The sequence below is a fragment of the Megachile rotundata genome, chromosome 4 (genome assembly GCF_050947335.1).
Source record: "Megachile rotundata isolate GNS110a chromosome 4, iyMegRotu1, whole genome shotgun sequence".
NCBI classification, from domain to species: Eukaryota; Metazoa; Arthropoda; class Insecta; order Hymenoptera; family Megachilidae; genus Megachile; species Megachile rotundata.
In genome coordinates, this window is record NC_134986.1 from 5,861,563 (window position 1) to 5,885,128 (window position 23,566).

The 23,566-nt window shown below is 33.7% G+C and overlaps 1 protein-coding gene across 5 annotated transcripts in view; it reads right to left on the reverse strand.

The window, feature by feature from the left end:
* Positions 1-1,747, reverse strand: part of LOC100875595 (uncharacterized) — a 412,310-nt gene extending 410,563 nt beyond the window's left edge. For 3 of the 5 annotated variants that reach the window (XM_076531348.1, XM_012281881.2, XM_012281880.2), the window contains exon 1: positions 1,177-1,747. In XM_076531348.1, coding sequence (XP_076387463.1) covers positions 1,177-1,269 — 93 coding nt within the window. In that variant the 5' untranslated portion in view covers positions 1,270-1,747. The remainder of the gene's footprint in view (positions 1-1,176) is intronic. The other 2 variants (XM_012281879.2, XM_012281876.2) reach the window with 1 other exon arrangement.
* Positions 1,748-23,566: the final 21,819 nt, after the last annotated feature.

The following is a 23,566-nucleotide window of genomic DNA, read 5'->3' on the forward strand; positions in this document are numbered from 1 at the left end:
CTCTCCTAATTTACATTTCCAGACTAAAATTTTGAACATTAACTTTCCATTGTAAGCTACCATATTTAACCTAAACTGTATGAGCGTAAAATAATAAACTCCAAAGTTTTTGTATCTTGTTAAACAAGATTGAAATGTATATTTAATTATCAGAAACAATTCTTGTATATTTACCTCTATTTTTATCTCGCATACGTTAATAATTTTATGTTTCACAAGTTCAAAATTGACAACTATATATTTTTAAAATATAATGGAATTTTTCCATTCTTTAAATAAAATAAAATTTCATCAGTCTTTTAGCACGCGCGGGAATTTAAAAATTGTTCAGACCGGAAAGGACCATGTAACGAAGAATTAAAGTTTTAACAGGTGCCATTTAAAAACGGTTACCCACGATAATGGCGACCATTTTTAAATCACCTGATTCAACCTACGCATCCTATTTGTCTGAAGAATACGCGCCTTTTCCCAGAAAAATGTAATTAAAAAAGTGGTTTACTATTTTGCATATTACGTTCGATGACTACAGAAAACGATATCGTGTAATAAATTAATGCAACAGCAAGACTATGATGACGAATCACTTGCATATGGTAGATGACAAATGTTTTCTAACCTAACCGCATTACACTGGTTTGGAGCAAGCGTAACATGTCACATAACATCTGTTTTATATGACAGATAAGGTAGAAAATGTTATCTAACCCATAACACTGACATAACTTTCGTTCGTGTTTAGTTTTTAAATGAATTTAAACAGATTTAAATTACAAGCGAATGACTGTGAATGAATCGCGTTCCAAAAATTAGCCGCGTTTGTTTATTTCTTACGCAACGCTCTACTGACAACGAGCGGTCTACAAACTTTCCATATGTTCAAAACACGCTATTATTATTTACATTTTCCCAATACAAAATCCGTAGAATTAAATTTGTAACAATGATAAAGTGACAAAGTGAACGTACGAGTACAAGTGCATTATGAACGCGGCTTAAGAAAGAAGCAGAAGAAAAAGGATCGAGAGACCACAATAATCCATCTTCCTCTCGTTCTTCGTTTTGGTCCCTAACATCGTGTCTTTTTTAATCTTAACTCGACAGAACGACGGACAGGCAGAAGAATGACGAATACAAAGTACCACGACCAGAAGATAAGTTTAAGAAGAGACTCACCGTGACGAGCGGCGTGGTCAGGTCGATTTTTCTTCTGTCCTCGGGTGTATCCTTCAAGAGCAGCTCACTAACTAACCCGTATACATCACCCATGACTCCAGGTAACGGCTCAACAAACAAAACTTTTAATTCCCTCCTTTTTTCTCTCGTATCTCCGCGTTATTTTCGGGCACTTGATTCTATCACACCGCGGGCACACTGACGAATCGAACGAACAACGTAGTCAAGACGGACGTGACAAACACGTCGAGGATCATCGCGTCATATCGCGACTTGTCGTAAGGACACGCGAACGCGAGGTCATTCCTCGACTCGCGACCGGTTCTACTGGTATTTTCTTCCCCTCGCACTTGCCACCAACAACTTTTCTCCGCATGTGTCGGGTATAGGCACGATACGTTCGCGACACGCCGCGTCGAATGTCACTTTTCGGTTTCGTGAGCGACGGAACGCGATCAATCACACACCCGTCTCGTCCGAACACACAGGACAAACTGTCGTCCGATTGCCGCTGAAACGAAACTCGATGGCGCCACGACTCTACGGAGTCTGTGCCGTGAATGCGCTCCGAACCGAACATGGCGCCTCTGTTGGCCGATTCCGGTACCACACTCCCACCATACACTCGAATGCTACACCAACACATACGCGGACAGTTATTCACCGGGCCTACACGTATACTCGACACTCGACCCTCTTCTACTACCGAAACTGTTCCGGAGATACAGTGTCGGTCAAAAGAAAGTTTAAAATTGATACGTGTAGTTATTTACACCAGTGATGAGCTTGTGCGCTCGTGGGATGCCGCGTGCGGACAGCTGCGGAAATGCGCTCGCGGTCAGTGATGGATAATAAATCCATCGATTTTGACGTTTGAGCTCGAAATTGGAAATTTTTGTATTCTGGAATTTTCATGTTTGTGTACTTTCGTGATTTCTGGTTATGAAGTTTCTTTATTTTTGGATCTGAGGATTTTAAATTGTTTAATTTGAGAATTTGAGGATTTAAGAAATTGAAAAATTGGGGAATGGAAAATTTGGAAATTTGAGAGTTTGATAGTATCAGATTGTGATATTTCAACGTTTGAGAATTTAAAGATTCAAAAGATTAAGAAATTGAAAAAATGAGAATTTGAGACCTGAGATCTGCAAATTTAAAATTTGGGAATTTGAGAGTTTTAAATTTGCAAGTTTGAGATTTGAAGATTTGAGAATTTGAGAAATTGAGACATTGAAAGATTGAGCATTTGAGACTTGAGAGTTTGAGAGCTTGAGAGCTTGAGAGTCTGAGAGTTTGAGAGTTTGAGAGTTTGAGAGTTTGAGAGTTTGAGAGTTTGAGAGTTTGAGAGGTTGAGAGTTTGAGAGTTTAAGAGTTTGAGTGTTTGAGTGTTTGAGTGTTTGAGTGTTTGAGTGTTTGAGTGTTCGAGTGTTCGAGTGTTCGAGAGTTTGAGCGTTTGAGAGTTTGAGAATATGAAAAATTAAGGATTTGAAACTTGAAATTTAAAAGTTTGAAATTTGACAATTTAAAAGATTAAGAAATTGAGAAATTGGGAGTTTGAAAATTTGTCGATTTGAGAGTTTGAGAATTTGGGAATTTCAGAATTTGCGAGTTTGCGAATTTCAGAATTTGAAAATTTAATACTATCGAATTTAAAAAACTGGGATATCTGAAAAGTTAAATTGGAAATTTGGGCCTCTGGAATTTGGAGATTATAAAATTTAGAAACTCGACAGGTAGAAAACTTGCAAGTTTGAGAAATTGAACATTTGGAAATTTAAGAGTCTGAAAATTTGGCGATTTCGGAATTTAAAAATTTAGACATTCGAAATATTGGGAATTTAAAAATTTGATCCTTTCAAATTTACGCAATCTCAATTTTCAAATGTTGAAACTATCATACTTTTGACTGAACAGATTTATAAGTCTATGGTCGGCATTTGATGTGTCTACTTCCTTACACATTAGATTCAATTAACTTATATTGTATACGTTCTTAATGAGCGGACGCCGATAAAAAATAATGAACGTATATATGCGGTCTCAAAGTAGCAATAAAAATACGAAGAATACTGCACGTGTTGTAACATATTTTAAAATAAATCATATAACTTTCAAATTAGTGGTAAATGATAAACGTCTTTTAAAAAGACTCTGAGATGTAGAAAATGTATATGCATATATTTGCCCGCATCATGAATGCTCCAATACGGAGTTCGTATATATAAAATTTTAAATGGTGGATTCTCGGTACATATACATTCATTCTTAGAACTAATGCTGACGTACGTTCGAACGGCATACAGTCATTTACGAGTAAGCGTACACTCTTTGCAAGCGTATATGTACGATCAGTATTCACTAAAATATGTATATACCATATATATACTCTCAGTGTCCGTTTTATGCTACATCTCCTTTCAAGGTTCACTAATTCAGAGCGCATATAGACGTCCAGTATTCTACTATTGTGGACATATACATTCGTTTGTTGGAAATACTTATTGAAAATATATACATATACCTGTTCAATATACAGATATACTCTTCAGAATGTTTTTATGCGGACTTGTATCTTAATGTTTACCTGTAGAGGTGTATACGATCTTCGTATCTATGCATTAATTCATTGAGGACGTACGTGTACTATAATTTTACTTTAAGCATTTATATTTTCGCTTAGTATCTACGCTTCTAGTCGTATACAATATTAGTATATATACGTCATATATGTACAGTATACATATACGGCCTGTGTACTTGAATATATTATCTTTAATAAGCATGTATACAGAGTGCCCCGAAATCATAGTACGACAACCAGAATATGTAATTAAAAAGAAATAACACTTTTCCATATTCAACTTTATTTAAAAAAGAAACGAATTAAAAAATTCCTTAAAGTATTTGTAACATTGACGGTTTCAACGATTTCATGGTCAATTCAACTAATAAATATTACAAATGTAAAATGCAAATGTTAGAAAATTTAATTATTAATATCATTGAAATTATTAATAGTTATTCTTGATTATGCTATTGTTATTCACATGTATATCATGCTTCGAACTAAATCCATCATGCAACGCTTACTTTGTAGGTGATAGCGCATCAACAGTATTACGAAGAACAATATCAAATAATTTATTTTAACAGTATTACATTATTACTATAATAGTTATAATCATAACAATACTCAACACTAGTACGACTTCACCAATATTACAAATTATGTTGAAAATAAAGTTAAAAGTAAGTTGAAAACCAATTTTACAGATATTGTAAATAAGAACAGGTTATTGAAATTATCATTCTGTTAGATTAACAAATTTTCTTATAACTATATTCAAGAATGTTCAACCACAATTTCCTGAAAAACGAAATCGAATAAAAGAAATTCTTTTCCAATTCATCTTTAAATGTAGAATCGTTACCTTCTTGTACCACGATTTTGGGACACCCAGTACATACGCTCAGCATCTATCATCGAAGACGAATATATGCGGTCTACTGAGCGTTCATTTTTAGATACATATATTCGCTCATAGTCAATTCACGTTCTTGTTTGTATTTCTTTTGACTGACACTGTACGTGCACGTACAGGATACGGTGAAGTGGTGTTGGACAAGTGTGGTCGAGAATTGGGGGTGAGTCTCAGTGGGGTGGTTTATAGAGGAGGAGGTTGGTAGTTACCCTCTCCCCGAACACACGAAGTGTTCCAGGGCTGGCGCAACCGCAATTCGTCGATTGCAACGACTGATTGTGAGCGCGATTTAACGGAAGTCGAGCGAGCTGTCTACTTTTAAAACGTGCCCGATAGGACCGAGTTATGTATAGCTGTGCCGCCTAAATTGCTTTTGTCCGAACGATTTACATTCTTTTCATGTAAATCAGCCGGATCGCTACTGGCGGATCGTAAATGCCGTCAATCTAGTTGTTGCTTTTCGTTTTTAATTGAACTTGTTGGACGGTAAACGCGCGAAAGTATCTGATTGATAAATGTCCTTTAGGTTTAACACTCGGTGCACCTGATCTCGTTGACGCTTTTAACCGCAGAGTGTGTACAAAAATTAATGGAATAATATTCAGCTTCACGTTCGTAACTAATCTTAACGGTGAAAATTTACAGTGCATAAATGTCACAGAAATGAGAATGGTTTGACACTGATGTTGTGAAAATGGGACATTCAGTTTTGATAACGGCAAAGTTCAGATAATGCCGTGGCATTTTTACTGCGAAGTTAAAAGCAGAAACAAGATAACGCTGATGAACATTTAGGAATTTTTAAATCCTCGTTCACACCGTCACCCGGGGTAAAAGGATACGAGCGGCGATTTATGACACGAGTCTGTGACCCCGGGCAGTTATGGTTGCAGCCGAGGAGAACTGTAAAATACTATGGTTATTTGTGGAAGCGTGCACTTCCGCACAATTTTTGCCTCCAGACCCGCTTCTGTATACGATTCTTCTTCATGAAACCCTCAAAGGCGGAGAGGCTATACGTCTACCGACGATAGTGCGGGATCGGTTGTGCTCTCCGCCCTCCAGCGTATACACTCTCGTCCATAAGTCATGGAACATCTTATCATTTTGAAATAAATCTGGATTACATACCGGATTTAGTTATATTTCGTACGCCGTATTGGCAATGATTTTGCGTTTAATATCTCGAACACGTTGTTCGAGTATATAACATTTATTTGAGATTGCTGTAACAAAATGGCAAATTGGTCAAATTATGGCTGATCGTTACACAAAGTGATGCGGAGGAGGATTTGTAGACGATTTTTGAACGAGTCTGATCGGAAATCCTTTAACCTAATTTAACGTTGATGAATTTTGATAGGAAGTGGAGAGAAAAATAATATGTTGATATTTTTGGAAAAATCTTGATGAGAAATCTGCGAAATAAACATTGCACATGACTTAATCTAATCTAATCGAACGTCACTATTGAGAAATCTTGGAATTGAAGAAACATGACTAAGTTAAAAATGATTTGTGGAAATATTTAACGTAATTCTGAAAGGAAATTTGAAGAGAAACATTGAATACCTCACATAATTTATTCTAATCATTATACGAAACATCATGTAAAAATGTTATTTCAGAAAACAACCAAGTATATGCAAATTCTTCACGATACATAAAATATTGTTAAAATTATAAAGATCGACTACAATAATACCATAGTGGTATTATTACCCACATGATATGAAGAAATAACTGTCTATACAAAACAAAAATCGTACGAAAAACATAATCATGTGACTATCAAGCACATCAAAAGTCATCAAAGAACGTAAAGTAATAAATACATGACGATGCTCGGCTACGACAACCTTGCAATGATACTATTACCCATACGGGAACGAAGAAACTGCATGTACAAAAAAGATCACGAAAAAAACCAAAATTATGTGGGAAAATTACCAAACACATTAAAACTTTCTAAAGAACATAAAATAATAATGAAATAACGATGGTTGGTCACAGTAATCCTATAGTGGTATTATTACCCACGCGGGAACGAGTTAGAAAAGAGTGTTTAACCCATAGCAACTATAAACGTTAAAACTTGCATAAGTACTATAAAAGATGTAATAGACCGTTACTGTTTATTGCATCATTATATGAATACTAATGCCGTCTAAAGGTCAACTGTATTTTCCCTTGTCGCATAAATTAGCAATAAGCAGCCCCATTTGCAATTAAACAATAGAAAATGAGATCAAAGGAGTAAAATTTACTGATCTCAAAATTTGATACATTTCTTTGCGAACGAAGAACAATCTCATGGAGTGTCCATGGTTGAACTCGGTATCCGTAAAAATGGCAGTCAAGGGTTGAAGATTAAATTCTGCATAAGCCGGGGAGATTCGCGACTTCTGAACGGAGGTGTATCCATTCGTTTCCTTTTCGTCTTTCGTCTTAACCCTCCGGCCACCATGAACCTAACCTCCCACATCCATCCAACACCCCGCCAAGGCCAACCAAGGGTTGGCTGGCTAAGTCGCCAAAAGCTTGGACTCCCCGTGGAATTCAGCTTCCGTCATGCCGGAGAGCAGCGTATTGCGTGGCATCCCTCGGTGTCGGCGATGCACTTCGATCCGCTGGGATCGAGCCTCGTAAAATTGGATTTGCGCAGACAGTATGGTGTTCCAGCGTAACGTGTACCCCTTTAGGAAAGAACCAACCTATCCCACCTAGTCATTACGGGGACCGCCCTGTCGTTATGGATGTACCGTGCAGTGATGCGGTCTTGGTCTATGCTTTTCGATCCCTGTTTCGACTAAATGATATTTCGTTCACGAATATTGCTACGCGTGTTAATTCAGAATTATTACAAGTATTTTGTGCAGTCTGATATTTTATGGGAGCTATCTTGAGATTTATTGAAGTTTAGTTATGGGAACATCAGGTTTTGATTGATTCTGGGTGGTGACATTTCATGACATAAAGGTATGGAAATGTGGGATGTGCGGTATATCGATTTGAAGCTTAGAACTTGGCAAAAAATACTGTATGGAGGTGATATCCTTGGTGGTGAGTATTTGAGACGAAAAAGAAGGAAAGATATTAGGTTCAATATTATCAGGATTTTGTATTTTTGAGGGAAGTAAGTCTGACACGATTTCATGACATAAAAGTACGGAAATATGGGGTGTATGGTATATCGATTTGCAGCTTAGAACTTAGCAAAAAATGTCATGTGCAGGTTTCGGTGATATCTTTGATTTTAAGTACTTGAAACGAAAGAGAAGCAGTGTTACATTCTTCGATGTCAATACTATTCTCGATTTTGGAAAGAGTCGGACACAATTTCATGACATAAAAATATGCAAATATGGCGTGTAGGGTACATCAATTTGCAGCTTAGAACTTGAAAAAACCATATGCAGGTTTCGGTGATATCTTTACTGGTATGTATTTGACACAAAAGAGAAAATATGTTAAACTCTTGTGTATTAGTATTATCAGGTATTAGAGTTTTCGAAGGAGATAAGTCCGACACGGTTTCATGACATAAAAGTATTAAGCTACGAAGCGTATACTATATCAGTTTAAAGCTTAGAGCTTAACGAAAGTGGCTACACAGAGATTTTGGTGTTCTCTTAATATTAACAAGTTGAGATGAAAGAAGGAGTATTAAGTTATGATGTGTCAGGTGATCAATTTCGGAATATAGAAACTCTTATAGAATTTTATGAAATGAAAGCATTAAGATTTGGGATATAAACTACATTACACTAAATTAGAACTTATAAAAATGGCTACATAGAGGTTTTATTATTAGTTTTAATATTAACAGTCACAGATAGATTAGTAGACTATGACGTATTATTAGACTATGATGTAGTGATATTGAATATGTATTATATCAATTTAAAGTTTAGAGTTTGACAAAAACAACTGGTTAAAGCTTTCGCTATTATTCTTATTATGAATTGAGAAAGGAAATAACGAGATATAACTCTTTGTACATCGAATAACCAACTTCAAACCGTCAAAGCTTTGTCAAGGTTTCATGACATAAAAGTATTGAACAGTACTTATAGTATATCAATTTAAAACTCAAAGCTTTGCAAAAGCGATATAAAGCTTTTATTATTATTCTTGACATGGCTGATTTGAGAAATAAAGTAATGAACAGTATCAGCTCACCGTATGTAGAATAAACAATTTCGGATCATGAAAGCCCTTATTAAAATTTCATGACATAAAAGTGTAGCAAAATGATATTTATAGTATATCAATTTAAAGTTTAAAGCTTCACAAAAATAACGATGCAGCTTTCGTGATTATTCATGATCTGAGAAATAAAGTAATGATTATCATAAAATAACTAATTTCGAAAGATGAAAGCTCTATCAAGATTTCCTGACATAAAAGTATGGACATAATTTGAAACTTAAGGTTTGATGAAGATGTCTCATAACTCGGTTGTGACTTGTTTCAATATGAATATAAATAAGCTGAATATTAGGGTCAGGACGCGTAAACTATAATTGAATCGTTTATTTCGTAATTCCAACTAACGAGTTACAGCTCATGAATCATTAAACGCTTAATAACGAACTTTTCAAACTTCCTCCAAGCTTTTTCACCTAAACCCGCGGATGTTTTACAAATTTATTCCTAACCCTTGGAGACGGTGGTTATCTATTTGAAATATTTATTTGCGACACGTATGAAAATAACATTCAAATTTCCAATTCACCCCTTTTTTCTTTCTCCTTTATTCAGCTCGCGTGACACGCATACACATAATTTTTATTTTTAGCATAAAGCAGGCGGGCATGTCGCGGCCGTATCGCTCTAATGAAAATGCACGGCATGTTTTAATTAAAATTGCCCTGGCTACCCAAAAACACCTCTGCGAGCAGATGGAATGGTCCTGATTAGCGATTTGTGGCAAACAAGGTGAAGCAATATCCTTTCGATCTCTGCCTAGTCGACGTGTTTGTACACTCGTCTTTAATTTTCACTCGTCTCTCGCATGCTATTCGTTATTGCCAGCCAGAGTTTCGTCGTTACTTTCTGTTTACCGTGACTGGCAAGAGACGAGGCGGTGCCCAATCGATTCTCCATCGTCGAAAATAAAAAAAAAGGAACGAACACCTCTGTGTACATGGTTGAATTTCGCGTGAAATCCGCGCTAGACTGCTCGAAAATACAACCATCACTTTTGATCCTGTATATCATAGCGTTAATCCCTTACATTTCTCAAATCTTTATATACAAATCAACATTTGGATTAACTCGTAAAAGGAATTACGTGCAGGTTGTTACAAATGGAGATTTTCTTCGTTTTGTTTACTCGCGAACAAATTTTATTTGCAAGCTTAATTAGTTCATGTTTTATTTCACCTTTTTGACGTTTCTTTCGAGAGGATTATACTAGTTGCGATTTTGATAATAAATTTTTAGTACGTGTTATTTATCGTATTGCATGATGAATTTATTTTAAACTGATTGCGACTTTGACAATAAACTTTCATAAATTTTACGTGCTTTTTAATGTACGGCATTGCATGATGTTGTCAAGTGTTTTCTATGTAAATAGGCTGATTGTGAGTTTGATAATAAATTCTTATCAATTTTACGTGTTTTTTAATGTATGGCGTTGCATGATGAGTTTATCATAAGCTGATTGTGACTTTGAAAATAAACTTTTATAAATTTTACGTATTTTTTTGATGCACAACATTGCGTGATGAATTTATCAAGAGTTTTCAATGTACATAGGTTGATTGTGATTTTGGTAATAAATTTTTATGAATGTTACGTGTTTTTTAATGTATAGCGTTGCATGATAACTTTATCATAAGCTGATCGTGACTTTGACAATAAATTATTATTAATTTTATGTGGTTTTTGAATGTACAGAGTTGCATGATGGGTTTGTTAAATGTTTGCCATGTTTATATTAAATCAGAATTTATAAAGCAAACATAACCTCACTTCAGTGTTCTGCAAAAGTTATTTACGTGAGTGATGGATGAAAACATCGTGAAGAAATTTAATTTATACGCTTTTCGTGGGTAATAGACGAATAAATTAATTTATATTTTATTTGTAATTAATTTCGTCTGTGTAATAACGAATAAATCTGATTTACTTGTAATTTCTTAATTGTTATTGGAAATTTTTGAATAAACAGTACAAATATATTTCGCTATTATTTAGTTGGAATATTAATTATAATTATGATACACATAATATATAATTGAATATTAGAGCTTCAAAACTTTGGATCTTGAGATATTTAAATTTTACATTTAAGAATATTGAAATATCGCAAATTTAAGTTTTGGAATACTGAAATAGTTATATTATAAGTTTTCAAATATTCAAATATTAAGTATTAAAATATTCAAATCATTGAATATCAAATATTAGTGAATCATCAAATTATCTCTCAAATTCCACATGAAAGAGAGAATGATTAAATTTTTAAAATTCAACACAAAATAAATTGTTGAATTTATTTTCCAAATTCAACACAAAAAATGAACCATTATATTATTTATCAAATTCAACACCAAAAAATGAGCCATTAAACTTATTTTTCTAATTCAACACGAAAAAATGAGTCAGTAAACAAGTTTTTTTAACGAAGTGTATAGAAATGAATCATTAAATTTATTTCTCAAATTCAATGAGAAATGAGAGATCGAACTTATTCTTCAAATTCAGCGCACAAAAATGAACGATCGAATTTATTTCTGGAATTCACCACACATAAATGAATTATCAAATTTATATTTCAGATTCCTCGCATAAAAATGAACGATTAAATTGATTTTTTAAATTCACCGTGTAAAAATGAACGACCACAGAAATTTTTCAAATTTACCGCACGGAAACGAACGAACAAATTAATTTTTCAAATTCACCACGGAAAATACCTTTTCAAATTCACTGTAAAAAAATGAGCGATTAAATTTATTTCCCAAATTTAACACAAGGAAATGAATCATTATATCATTTTTCAAATTCAATGCACAAAAATGAAGGATGGAATTTATTTCCTGAATTCAACGTTCACAAAAGTGATATCAAATTTATTTTGTAAATTTAACACAAGAAAAGTGTATTGTGGAATTTATTTTTTAAAGTCAACACAAAAAAATTAATTATTATATCAGTTTTTTAATTCAATGCACAAAAATGAAGGATGGAATTTATTTCCTAAATTCAATGCACAAAAATGAACGATTGAATTTGTTTTCCAAATTCAGTACAAAAAAATGCAAAAAACGTAACCATTAAATTACTTTTGAAATTCAACACACGATGACGAAGAATTGAATTTGTTTTCTAAATTCAACGCACAAAAATGAACCATTAAATTACTTTTAAAATTCAGTACACGATGATGAAGAATCGAATTTGTTTCCTAAATTCAACGCACAAAAACTAAATTACTTTGAAAATTCAATATACAAAGATGAAGAATCGAATTTATTTTACAAATTTAACACCAAAAAATGAAGCATTAAATTACTTTTAGAATTTAATACACAAAGATGAAGAATCGTATTGTTTCTTATATTCGATGCAAAAAATGAAGATTGAGTTAATTTTCCAGAATCAACACAAAAAAATGATCAAAAGATTTACTTCTGGAATTTAATACCCAAAGATAAAGAATCGAATTTATTTCCTGAATTCAATGCAAAGAAATGAAGGATCGAATAAAGTTTCTAAATTCGTCTAAAAAAATGAAATTATCTTGAAATTCCATTTGCAATTAAAATTGAGATTGTAATTGAATTATCTTTTAAATTCAGTGCATAAAGATGAATTAAATTTGTTTCCTAACTTCAGCGTAAAAATAAATGATGGAATTAATTTTCCAAAAACGAAGATCGAACTAACTTTCCAAATTCACTGTCCAAAAATAGCGATAAAGTTTTGAAACAAAAAGGACTGACTTTATTTCCGAAATTCGAAAAATAACGGTCGGTCGAATATATTTCGGAAATTCCGTACCGAATACTAAACCACCGAATTAATTCTGGGGACGTAAAATAAAGATAAAATTAGGGAGCATAAATTCGCGGCGTAACTTTTCGTTGGTTGATGGCGTTCGAATTGAATCGGTGGCCCTCACCGGAAATCAGTTGGAAAGTTCTCGGTAAGAAATTCGATCTTTTCCCGCAAATTAACATCGCTCGTAACGATTTAAGAAACGTATTCTGCTAAGAAAATACATATCCGTTATAGAAGTGGAAAGTCGAATCGGTGAAACTATTCGTCGTGGAAACTGGTCCAAACCGTTCGATATCTGTCCTCGAAACGATTTGTCCATCAGTTGGAACGTTCTGCAGGCTTCCATATCGTGGCCAACGACTCGTATCTGTTAGGCAAGTTTCGGCTTCGCGAGAACTTAAGTACGAAGTATAAGCGGGCTTTAAAAGCTGCGGAACTTGCCGGGGGAATCTCTTTCGGGCTACACGGAAATCTGATACGGTTCCTATGGTGGTATCGCGAAAAACTTCTTCTCTCCGCAACTTTTCTCCGGCCACCTGAACCGAAATACGTTCTATCATCCCTGGCCGACAAACGTTTCGCAGCAAGAAAAATCGTAGATAAGCCAGCCTATTATCTACGTTGCTCATTGTTCGCGAGATTGAACTACGCTATTCAATCGTTGATAGCGTAATTGTTTCTTCATTTCTCTTCCTCTTCGTGGCGCAGATCCACCTTCTATCGCTTCCTTCGACTGCCGAAGCAAAAGGAAACAGATCGACGCTGATTAAAGTACTTCTCGCGAAATTGCGCTCGTTGCACGAATGCTATAAATCTCGTTCGATCAATTTCATTCGGGACCAATCTCTATTGTGACCAGGAAGATTCTTCATAAATCATTGCTGAAGCACGATTTAGAATCCGATCCGTGGTATCGCGGATATCAACCGTCGATCGGGAAAATGCTACTTTTACACGAATACTTTCTCCTCTCTGTTTTCGAGTTATTTCGAGAGGAATTTGCGGTAGGAAATTTTAAATATAAAGGTTTTTTTGCCTTGTTTTTTTGGGATCTACTGCTGATAACCAATATTGCTTCCGTAGTTTAAATTCATGAAAATTCATGGTTATTTTGGTGGATTATAATGGGATGTTATTTTAAATCGTTTTCTTTTAGATGATAGGGTACATGTATTGACAGCTGAAATTGTAGAGCTCATTTTTTATTGTAATTGTTACAGCTGTTTTTATTATAGTAATTTTGTAGATAAATAGCTTTTGTTGATTTATTTCAAAGAATCTTTTAGTAGTGATAATTGTAATGTAAAGTTTTGTTGAAAAAAGGAAGCAATTAAAGCTGTGAAACCACATAAGTAATGTACGCATTAAATTTCATAGAAACTGATAGTAGGTTTATTAATAAGTAACGAACACCAGATAGAAGAAAACGTAAGAAGTATTTATTTACAGAAAAAAATATAAGTAAAAAATTAAACTTATTTTTATAAAAGTAAACTGCAACGAGTTTCTATTATAAACATAAATCAATCTTCTAAATCTCTATGTTTGTAAATTTGAAAATTTCCAAATCTTCCAAGTCCCAAATTTCAAAGTTACAATATTTCTAAATTTCTGATCTTCTAAATTAAAAAATATTTTAATCTGTAAGTTCCTAAATTCCCAAATTGCCAATTTTCCTCGAAACTTTTTAAATTTTTCTTCCACCACAAAAAAGTCAAACTCCTGTTTCACATTCGAAGAAAAAAGAATTCGCATAATAACCAATTAACAATAAATCTTGCAAGAACTAAATTCAAATGTTCGATTCTCATGAAATCTTGAAAGAATAATGTCAGACATCGCTCAGAATTACCCTTTTTCCCCGCGAGGTAGAAAAGGAGGAAAATGGAACAGTTTCGTGGATTCCTCCACTCTGGAGAGCACTTAAGCCAACGTTGTTACGCAACGAGCGTGTTCCCGGAAATCGAGTTGCATTTCCGCTTCATTTTTCCCCGACAGACGCGTGGAGGTTAATTAATTCGCAGCTCGAACCGCTTATTGTAGCAACGTCGGCTACGAGGTTAGCTTCGCAGTTTGCCGTATCGTTACAAGCCACGCGAGATGTTACCAGACTCTCCCCCATTTTACGTATGCCGTCGCGAAACAATCGTATTCCCTGCACGACCATAACCGGCCTGTGGTATATACGGCTGCTACGTCTACTTCGGTGGCAGCCGAGTTTCGGAGGGTTTGTCCTCCCGGGAGAAATGTTCCTTTTAATTTATGAAACGCAACGAACGTTACGTCGTTTACGGAGACGCCCTCCTAACGTCTAGTGTTAGGTTCACTTGGCACGTGAATGGAAAACTTTACAACGCTGGAAATCTACATTCTATGGAGCTATTAATTGTACTAGTGGGTCTACAGATCAGGCGCCTCACGCGAATCCGTATGTGTATTTGTTTAGAGTACCTAGTACATGTAGGTAGAATGTACAGTCCTTAGCCATCGAATTAAGACCAGTATAAATTTTCAGAATTTTTCACGTTCTCAAATTAAAAGGCTTGTTCTTGTAATTATATTTATAACTGACGAAAATACTACGGTACATAACATTATTAACATATGTTAATATCTTGTATTTCCACCCTTTGCTTTGGTGATAGCTTCTGGCATGCTCTATATACATACTAATTTGTTACACTTTTTATTCAAGAAATTTACAATTTTTCGCATTTCATCTGATTCAATTGTAGTATTTATATTAGGGGTGTGAGGAGTATGTTCATCTGCATTTACTATGGTCCTAACTATATAGCACACAGTATAATCTGCATATGGTCCCTGGCTATCGATTTAGAACCACTATAAATTTTCAGCATTTTTCACGCTTTCAAAATTAAAAGGCCTGTTCAAATTGTATTGATATTTATTAGTAACTAACATAACTCCTACTGTACATAACATTATTAACACATGTCAATATCTTGTACTTCCACCCTGTACTTTGGTCGCAGCTTCCAGCATGCTCCGTATACATCATATGCTTTATATCTTCATTATTTTCCAAAATATCTGTAATTCTTTTCAACTCAGATAATGTAGTTGGAGAGTTGTAAACTAGTCTTTTGAGTAGGCAGACATTTTCTATGGCACTCAAATTTCACCTAATGCGCTATCGATAGTCGAACCTAACGTAAACGCTCGCACGACCCTTAATCGCTCATCATCTACACAATTTATTTTTACGATAGTAACAAATTGCTATGTATAATATCGTTATCAACGTATTTAGCAATAATTTTGCATGATTTAAGATTTTCCATACATGATATAATTATAGCCATAAAAGTGAAATTTTCATACGCGACCCTAATTCGATGGCAAGGGACTGTAGATAGTTTAAAGTCGTTGTAAATGGTCATACGAATCTATAACTATTGAAAACAGCACCATACACGATTATTGTTGAATTCACGACGATTGACGTTAACGACGACCAACTATTGTTATTAACAATGAGCTAAAGAACTTTTAACATGCCTCCAGCCGATTTTCTGTGTAAAAAATGATCAAAACGATACCAACACAGTTTTCTATCGATTCGACAACGGTGGACGTTAATAACGACAGGTTCTTGTCGTTAGATTGTCGTCAAAATGTACACAGCAATTTTAGGGTGTCCCATGAGTCTACCCTCAAAATTTCAGGTCAGAAGACCCAAAATTGTGGTCTGTAGCGTGGTATAGGCAAACAAACAGACAAAGGAACAAATGCAAATCGAGTCGTCCCAAGAGCCTCATTACGTTCGGCAACAAGAGATAATGGACCTCCACAGTAAGATTTTCGAACATAGAAAATGGAAATTCATGTTCCGTGTCCCTCTTTCAGATTGTTACAAATTTCGACGCCTATGAAATAGAAATTTAAGTAAGAAACTAATCTCGTTTATTCTTTTTTGAGATCAATAAAAATTTGTTGGCTCTAAATTAGGACCTTGCGAGGTAGACAGGAATTCATGGATTTGATAAAATAAATAGGTGGAAACTTAGAGATTTAAAAATTTTGAAATTTGGAGATTTAACAAGAAATTTGAGTTGGAAGTTTAAAGATTTGACAAGAAAGAGTTGAAAATTTCATCTGACAATTTTCGGATGTCGTAATATAAAATATGAGAATCTGAATATTTAGACTTAAAAATTTGGAAAATTTGAAATGTAAAACTTGAAATAGTATGGGAGTTGAAAATTTTCCAATTTTGTAATTTTTAATTTGAAAAGCTGATAGTTTGAAAATAGACATTTAGAGACTTAGAAATTTGGGAAACTCGAAATTTAAGATTAGAAAATTAGAAGAGTTGAAAATTTAGCAATTTCTGTATTTCTTAATTTTCAATCTGGGAATCTAAAAATTTGCAAATCGAAAAACTTGTTTTTTAGAGAATTTGTAAGTTTCCAAATTTAAAAATTTGAGAGTCTGAAAGTAGGAAATTAAATTCGAAAGAAATTTGAATCATCATTTTTAGGAAATGCTTTTTCATAACTTCTATAATTTAATAATTAATTACAAAATTATCCAAAAATGATTTGACAGTATGTGCGTTAATAAATAAAGGATTTTGGTGGAATTATTAAAATTGCCATTCATTGTAAATAAAACAGAAGCTTCATCGATAAATAATGAACAACACATAAGATCATCGATCAATCGTCATAAATCATGCATGTTACCTATCACAATGGATTATTTAAAATTTCCTCGAACAATATATACCCTCCAACGCAATATCCTTGAAATAGCCAAGGTTATGACCATAAAGGACAATTGGAAAGAATAGAGCAGGATTTTCGTTCAGGTATACGAGTGAGCAGGAACGGCCAGAGAAATACTGTCTCCCCATGCAGTTGAAAATGATGTAAAATCTTTAATTTTTATGTTCTCAAATTTCTCACTGCCGAATTTCTTAATCTTGAACTTTAATAGATTTCAATTTTGCGGTTGCTGAAATTCATAAATTTATCAATTCCTATATTCCAAAATTCCTAGATTTCGAAATTTCAAGATTCCGAAATTCCAAGATTCCAAAATTCCAAGATTCCGAATTTCTTGTATTCCAAAATTACTAGATGTAGAATTCCAAAATTCCGAAATTGCAAATTTTCGAAATTCCAAGTTTCCGAATTTCTTATATTCCGAAATTCCAAGTTTTCAAAATTCCAAGATTCCGAAATTGCAAGATTCCAAAATTCCAAGATTCCGAAATTCCAAAATTCCAAAATTCTGAAATTCTAAGATTCCAAAATTTCAAGATTCCGAAATTGCAAGATTCCAAAATTCCAAGATTCCGAAATTCTAAGATTCTGAAATTCTAAGATTCCAAAATTTCAAGATTCTAAAATTCCAAGATTCCGAATTTCTTATGTTCCAAAATTCCTAGATTCCGAAATTCCAAGATTCCGAAATTGCAAGTTTTCAAAATTTCAAAATTCCAAGATTCCGAATTTCTTATATTCCAAAATTCCTAGATTCCGAAATTCCAAGATTCCGAAATTGCAAGTTTTCGAAATTCCAAGTTTCCGAATTTCTTATATACCGAAGTTCCAAGTTTTCAAAATTCCAAGATTTCGAAACTCTAAGGTTCCAAATTTTCTATATTCCAAAACTTCTAATTTTCGTAATTCCTAGATTTCAAAATTCCTATATATCTACATGTGTATTTCTACATGTATATTATCTGTATATTTCTATGCTCCCAAGTTTATGAATTCCAAAATTCCAAAATTTCATGTCTCCAAAATTACTAAAATAAAGTATTCCTAAATTCCAAAATCCCGTGGTGATAATATTCATCGATTCCTAAATTCCTAGATTCCCAAGTTTCTAACTTCCTCCGTAAATTTCATATATGTAGTTTAGACTTTGGACGTTGGATGAATTTCGCCACTTCTGAAAGCTTGCTACTCCATATACCACGTTGCATAGATTGTGCGCCCTCTCATATTTTCAATAGTCTAAGCTTCTAGATTCTAGAACAAAATAATGGTTGAGTTACAAAAAATATGGTCTTCAGGCGTTTCATAAATATACCAACCTTGTATACTTGCTTCATGTTGACGTCAATCGATCTTCATAAGTAAACAAACTCATTATGTTACCTTCGCTATGTTCATTTGTTTCATTTTGTTTCATTTTGTTTCATTTTGTTCCGTTATGTTTCATTTTGTTTCATTTTATTTCATTTCGTTTCATTTTGTTTCATTTTGTTCCATTTTGTTTCATTTTGTTTCATTTCGTTTCACTTTGTTCCATTTTGTTTCATTTTGTTTCATTTTGTTTCATTTTGTTTCATTTTGTTTCATTTTGTTTCATATTGTTTCATTTTGTTCCATTTTGTTTCATTTTGTTTCATTTTGTTTCATTTTGTTTCATTTTGTTTCATTTTGTTTCATTTTGTTTTATTATGTTCCGTTATGTTTTATTTTATTTCGTTTTATTTCATTTTATTTCATTTTATTTCATTTTATTTCATTTATTTAACTCTATTTTTACCACGATTTTGTGAATATCTATTTCGACCAAAAAGTGCCTTTTGACACCTTTTCGTTTGAATGCAAATAATTGGTAAAACTGTTGGAATTCCAAATTATCAGTTAAATGAAGATAATTTGAGAAATATGTTTATTGATACATTGATGTGTTTTTATTAGAGATTATTTAATCAGGTTATATATTCTAGCTTAGTGCAACATAGCTGCAATTAAGCAGATATCAAAGTTACATAGCAACTCCTGTATTATCGTTACAACTGAAATCCGAATTCTCTAATCTGGTTATAATTGATATGATGCTGCAAAATGGTGTTGATAATTATATATAAAATGGTTTAAAATTAACCGCTGTCATGAAATTCTTAAGGTGTCAAAAAACATCTTCCGGTAGAAGTATACCATATGCAAATTTTTAGATTTAGGATAAACTGGAAGAAAGTGATATCGCTGAATTAATTTAACAACTATTATATGAAAAGTCAAAAAATTAATTCTGGAGAAATGATTCAATTTAAAGAATAATTTCAAGTAAAAATTTGAAAGGTGTCTTTCGCTACCTCTTGTTGGTAAAGTATTGTTAATTTGTTTCATTTTACATTCGCAAGACTACGCAAGTTTACAAAGTATAGAAAGTGAAATATTTCAAAAGAAAGAACATTCAAAGAGAGAAAAAGGCATGATCGATGTTTTTCGCATTGAAGACAAAGGTTACGACTATATTGCGAAATGAATACGCCGTTCAAAACGTGTTACTGCCGATTACGTTAATGAAAGCCATAATCATGAAAGGAAGAAGATATTCAGGTCGCCCTCTAAAAGTACATCTTCAAGACAAACGTGCAATTCTGTGAATACCTACTAACTGCCATTGCTTAAACTGCGAAATAATTGCAAATTAAATGTTGCAAAAACCGCCCATAGAATTGTAGCATCCCCGCACATTGTTAGGGCGAAAACAATATCGACACGACTGAAAAACGTAGATACATCAGCGGGACTTTCATTCGCTGAAGCAAACACAAATACAGATTGAAAAAATGTTCGTGTAAAATATTTATTTTATAAAAACCGACTGTTTTGTAGTTAAAATTTGTTTTTCGTAGATTATATTTAGTGACGAGAAAAAATTCAATATGGGCCAGGTGGCTTTAATTCGTATTAGCCCGATATACGAAAAGATGTAAAATATTTTTCGAAACGCAATTTCGGTGGTGGCTCGATTATGGTTTGGTAGGGTTTCACGGGAAAAGCTCATAGCATTTATTTCCCACAAAATGAACAGTAATAATTATACCGATGCATTAGAAAATTATTTAAAGTTCTATTGGACGGAACTCCAAAAATTTAATTTTCATGCAGGTTAATGCATTGGTTCATAAATCTACGCATATATTAAAATAATTTGCCGAAAATAACGTTCTGCTATTGAATTGACCTGCTCGTTTCGCTGACGTTAATCCCGTAGAAAATTCACGGGGAATATTAATACGAATTATTTTTTAAATGATTGTACACATTCAAATGTGGACAGCTAAAACATTGTTGCTGGTGCATAAAATAATGTCGGGGAAAATATCTTACTGGTATTATACCATATTGAATTTTGGGATTTAGTGAAAACAGGATAAATCTAGTTTCGTATTTTTGTATATGAAACGTACATATGTATATGAATATTTATGGAATTTCTAAAAAATAGCTTTTGTATAAATCACCTGAATATTTACAGGATATTTACCTGGATACAATATTCTGAATACAAAATACAATATTTACCTGAATATTATTTATCACAATGGGGTATGAAACGACCCCAGCTAATTTAGTTTGAAACCCACCCTACATCCTGAAAATCTGAATAAATCCCTGTTTTGAAATATAGATATTTTTACTATTTTTTTCCTGAAATTGTTCTATCTCAAGAGTGTTCAGTTGAAATTTTAGCTCCTCATATTAAAATCGGAAAAAGTTTCGAATTTTTTTGCGAAAACATTTCAATTTTTTCAGGTTTCTAAATTTTCTGCATGTTCACTATTTAAATTTGTAGAAATCAGTTGTAAGAAACGTCAAAATAAATTTCAAGGATTATTCATAAATTTTTTAGTAAAATTTCAAATAATGAGTAGTGCTGAAATTATAATGTGCGATAATGTGCTATAATTTAATTTTAAAATAATATTAAAATAAGTAGCTTCTGTGTAAGAAACAGTTTTATTGACTGTGGTCATAAACGTCCCAGCAAGATACTATGTTATTCCAATAAAGTGACGATTAATATACCTAGGTTCACAACGAATTAGTATTTAACCCTTTGCACTCCTATGTCAAGTGTAGCTCGACATCAATTTCTCTTGATCTTATAAATAATTCAAATTAATAGATTGGTTGAATTCAAGTATTTTCATTTATTTACTACTTGTAATGAATGAGAAATGTATTTGTCACATACTCCACATAGTTACAGTGTATTGAGAACCCTTTTTTGGGAGGTTATTTTTTAATAGGTAATAGAAATTAAGGAGTGCAAAGGGTTAAATAGTCCATAATTTTGAACCGGAAATTCAGATTAACAGAAACAGAAGGGGTTGGTTTATATCACTGCAGAAATGCACGTTTCATGGTCGATAGGGCCGGCCCTGTGCTTGGTAAGGGAAGAAGGCCGCACCTGGCACCTGGACGATCCTAAACTCACGCCTCTGCGCACCACAGACCCATCCATGGTCCATTTCTTCCAGCCGGTTCGTTCCGTTTGAAGATCCAGCTGGTGCTTACCGAAAATAACAGAAATTGTGGAGGAATCTGAGTGTCCTTCCATCCATTTACCTGCCTCGTGACCCGTAGATCTTTCAGGTATTTTCATGTTTGTTGGCCATTGTGAGCGTAAGATGAAGCTTTCACACTTTCGAAATCGGCGAGTTGCCAACGATAGCTCAACTTCCACCTCCTTTTCACCCTCATTGGAGTTTAATGCTGATTGCACGAGACACCAGGTGTCACGGTTGCCTGCGGGCCGAATCGCTCGTGAACGAGCCTTTCAGAGGTTTATTTACGAGCAGGGAACTTAACGGTGACGTACGATCGAACGTGTCGTTACGAAGTTCCTGTGCTCGTCGAGGGTGAAATCGTGGCCATTCGATTGATCGCGGAGACCTAGTTACATGTTTGGGTTCTTTGAAAAGTTCATGACATAATTTCATGATGATAGGTTAGGGCATACTCAACCATTTTCGTTCCTGAGCTGTATTATGGTATACACACAATAGCTATTTCACATGGGTCACCGAATTATTTACTATAGATGTTAAGTAAAAGATGTTAAGTAGGTATATATTTATTAGGGAAAAAATATGTTCTTTTTTTTAATTCAGGTTTCACGACCTTTAAGTCATTAGCGACGACTGGGTCCTGTTTCCTACGCTTTGTTTGGCCATATTCTGTGGTACATATTGATGCTTTTCAGGTACTTTACGGTATTTTCTATGTACTTCTATGAAGTTAAGGCCATGAACATAGGGGGACATATTAACCCCTTGGCTCATAAGCCAAATTCGTGATGCACGTTACAGTTCAAATGTGACAAATCTAAATTGTATTTGCATAAAGATCAAGTTTTGAGTTCGATACCAATTGCAATTTCTTTAATTGAAGCTAAGTCCAAAATATACTTAACGCTTCAACGTTTTTCGTTTCTTTTAATACTGCAGTAATATTTCGGTAGCTCTGACTAACGCAACTGCGTCAAAACTTGTAGGTTAAGGGGTTGGTGTTATTTTTTTAAGGCTATGTTTTTGATGCTTTTTAGCGCAAAGGCTGATGGGGTTGCAGGTTAAATATGGATGGGTTAGAGGTTTCTGACTTTTTACTTCGTTTTTCTTTCTTTGTATGTAAATGATACCGGAACCTTCCGACTGTGTTAAAAGACAGTGATAGACATTATGTGATCAAATAGTTTAGGTAGGTAATTTATGTCAGTTTGCACAGTGTGAGCAGTACTGAGGTGTTGTAGATATATGCAGATTTCAAGTAGCCAAATTTGCAGATGTGGGAATATGAAAATTTAGAGATGTTGATGTATGGAAATGAAGAAGTTTTGAAATTTGATATTTCTGTCATTTGATAACTTTGTAAGTTGCTAACTTGGTACATTGGTAGTTTGTAAAACTGCAAATTTTGAAATTTACGTACATTAAGTTCTTAGTAATTTGGTAATTCGGCAATTTGGTAATTCGGTAATTTGGTAATTTGGTAATTTGGTAATTCGGCAATTTGGTAATTTGGTAATTTGGTAATTTGGTAATTTGGTAATTTGGTAATTTGGTAATTTGGTAATTTGGTAATTTGGTAATTTGGTAATTTGGTAATTAG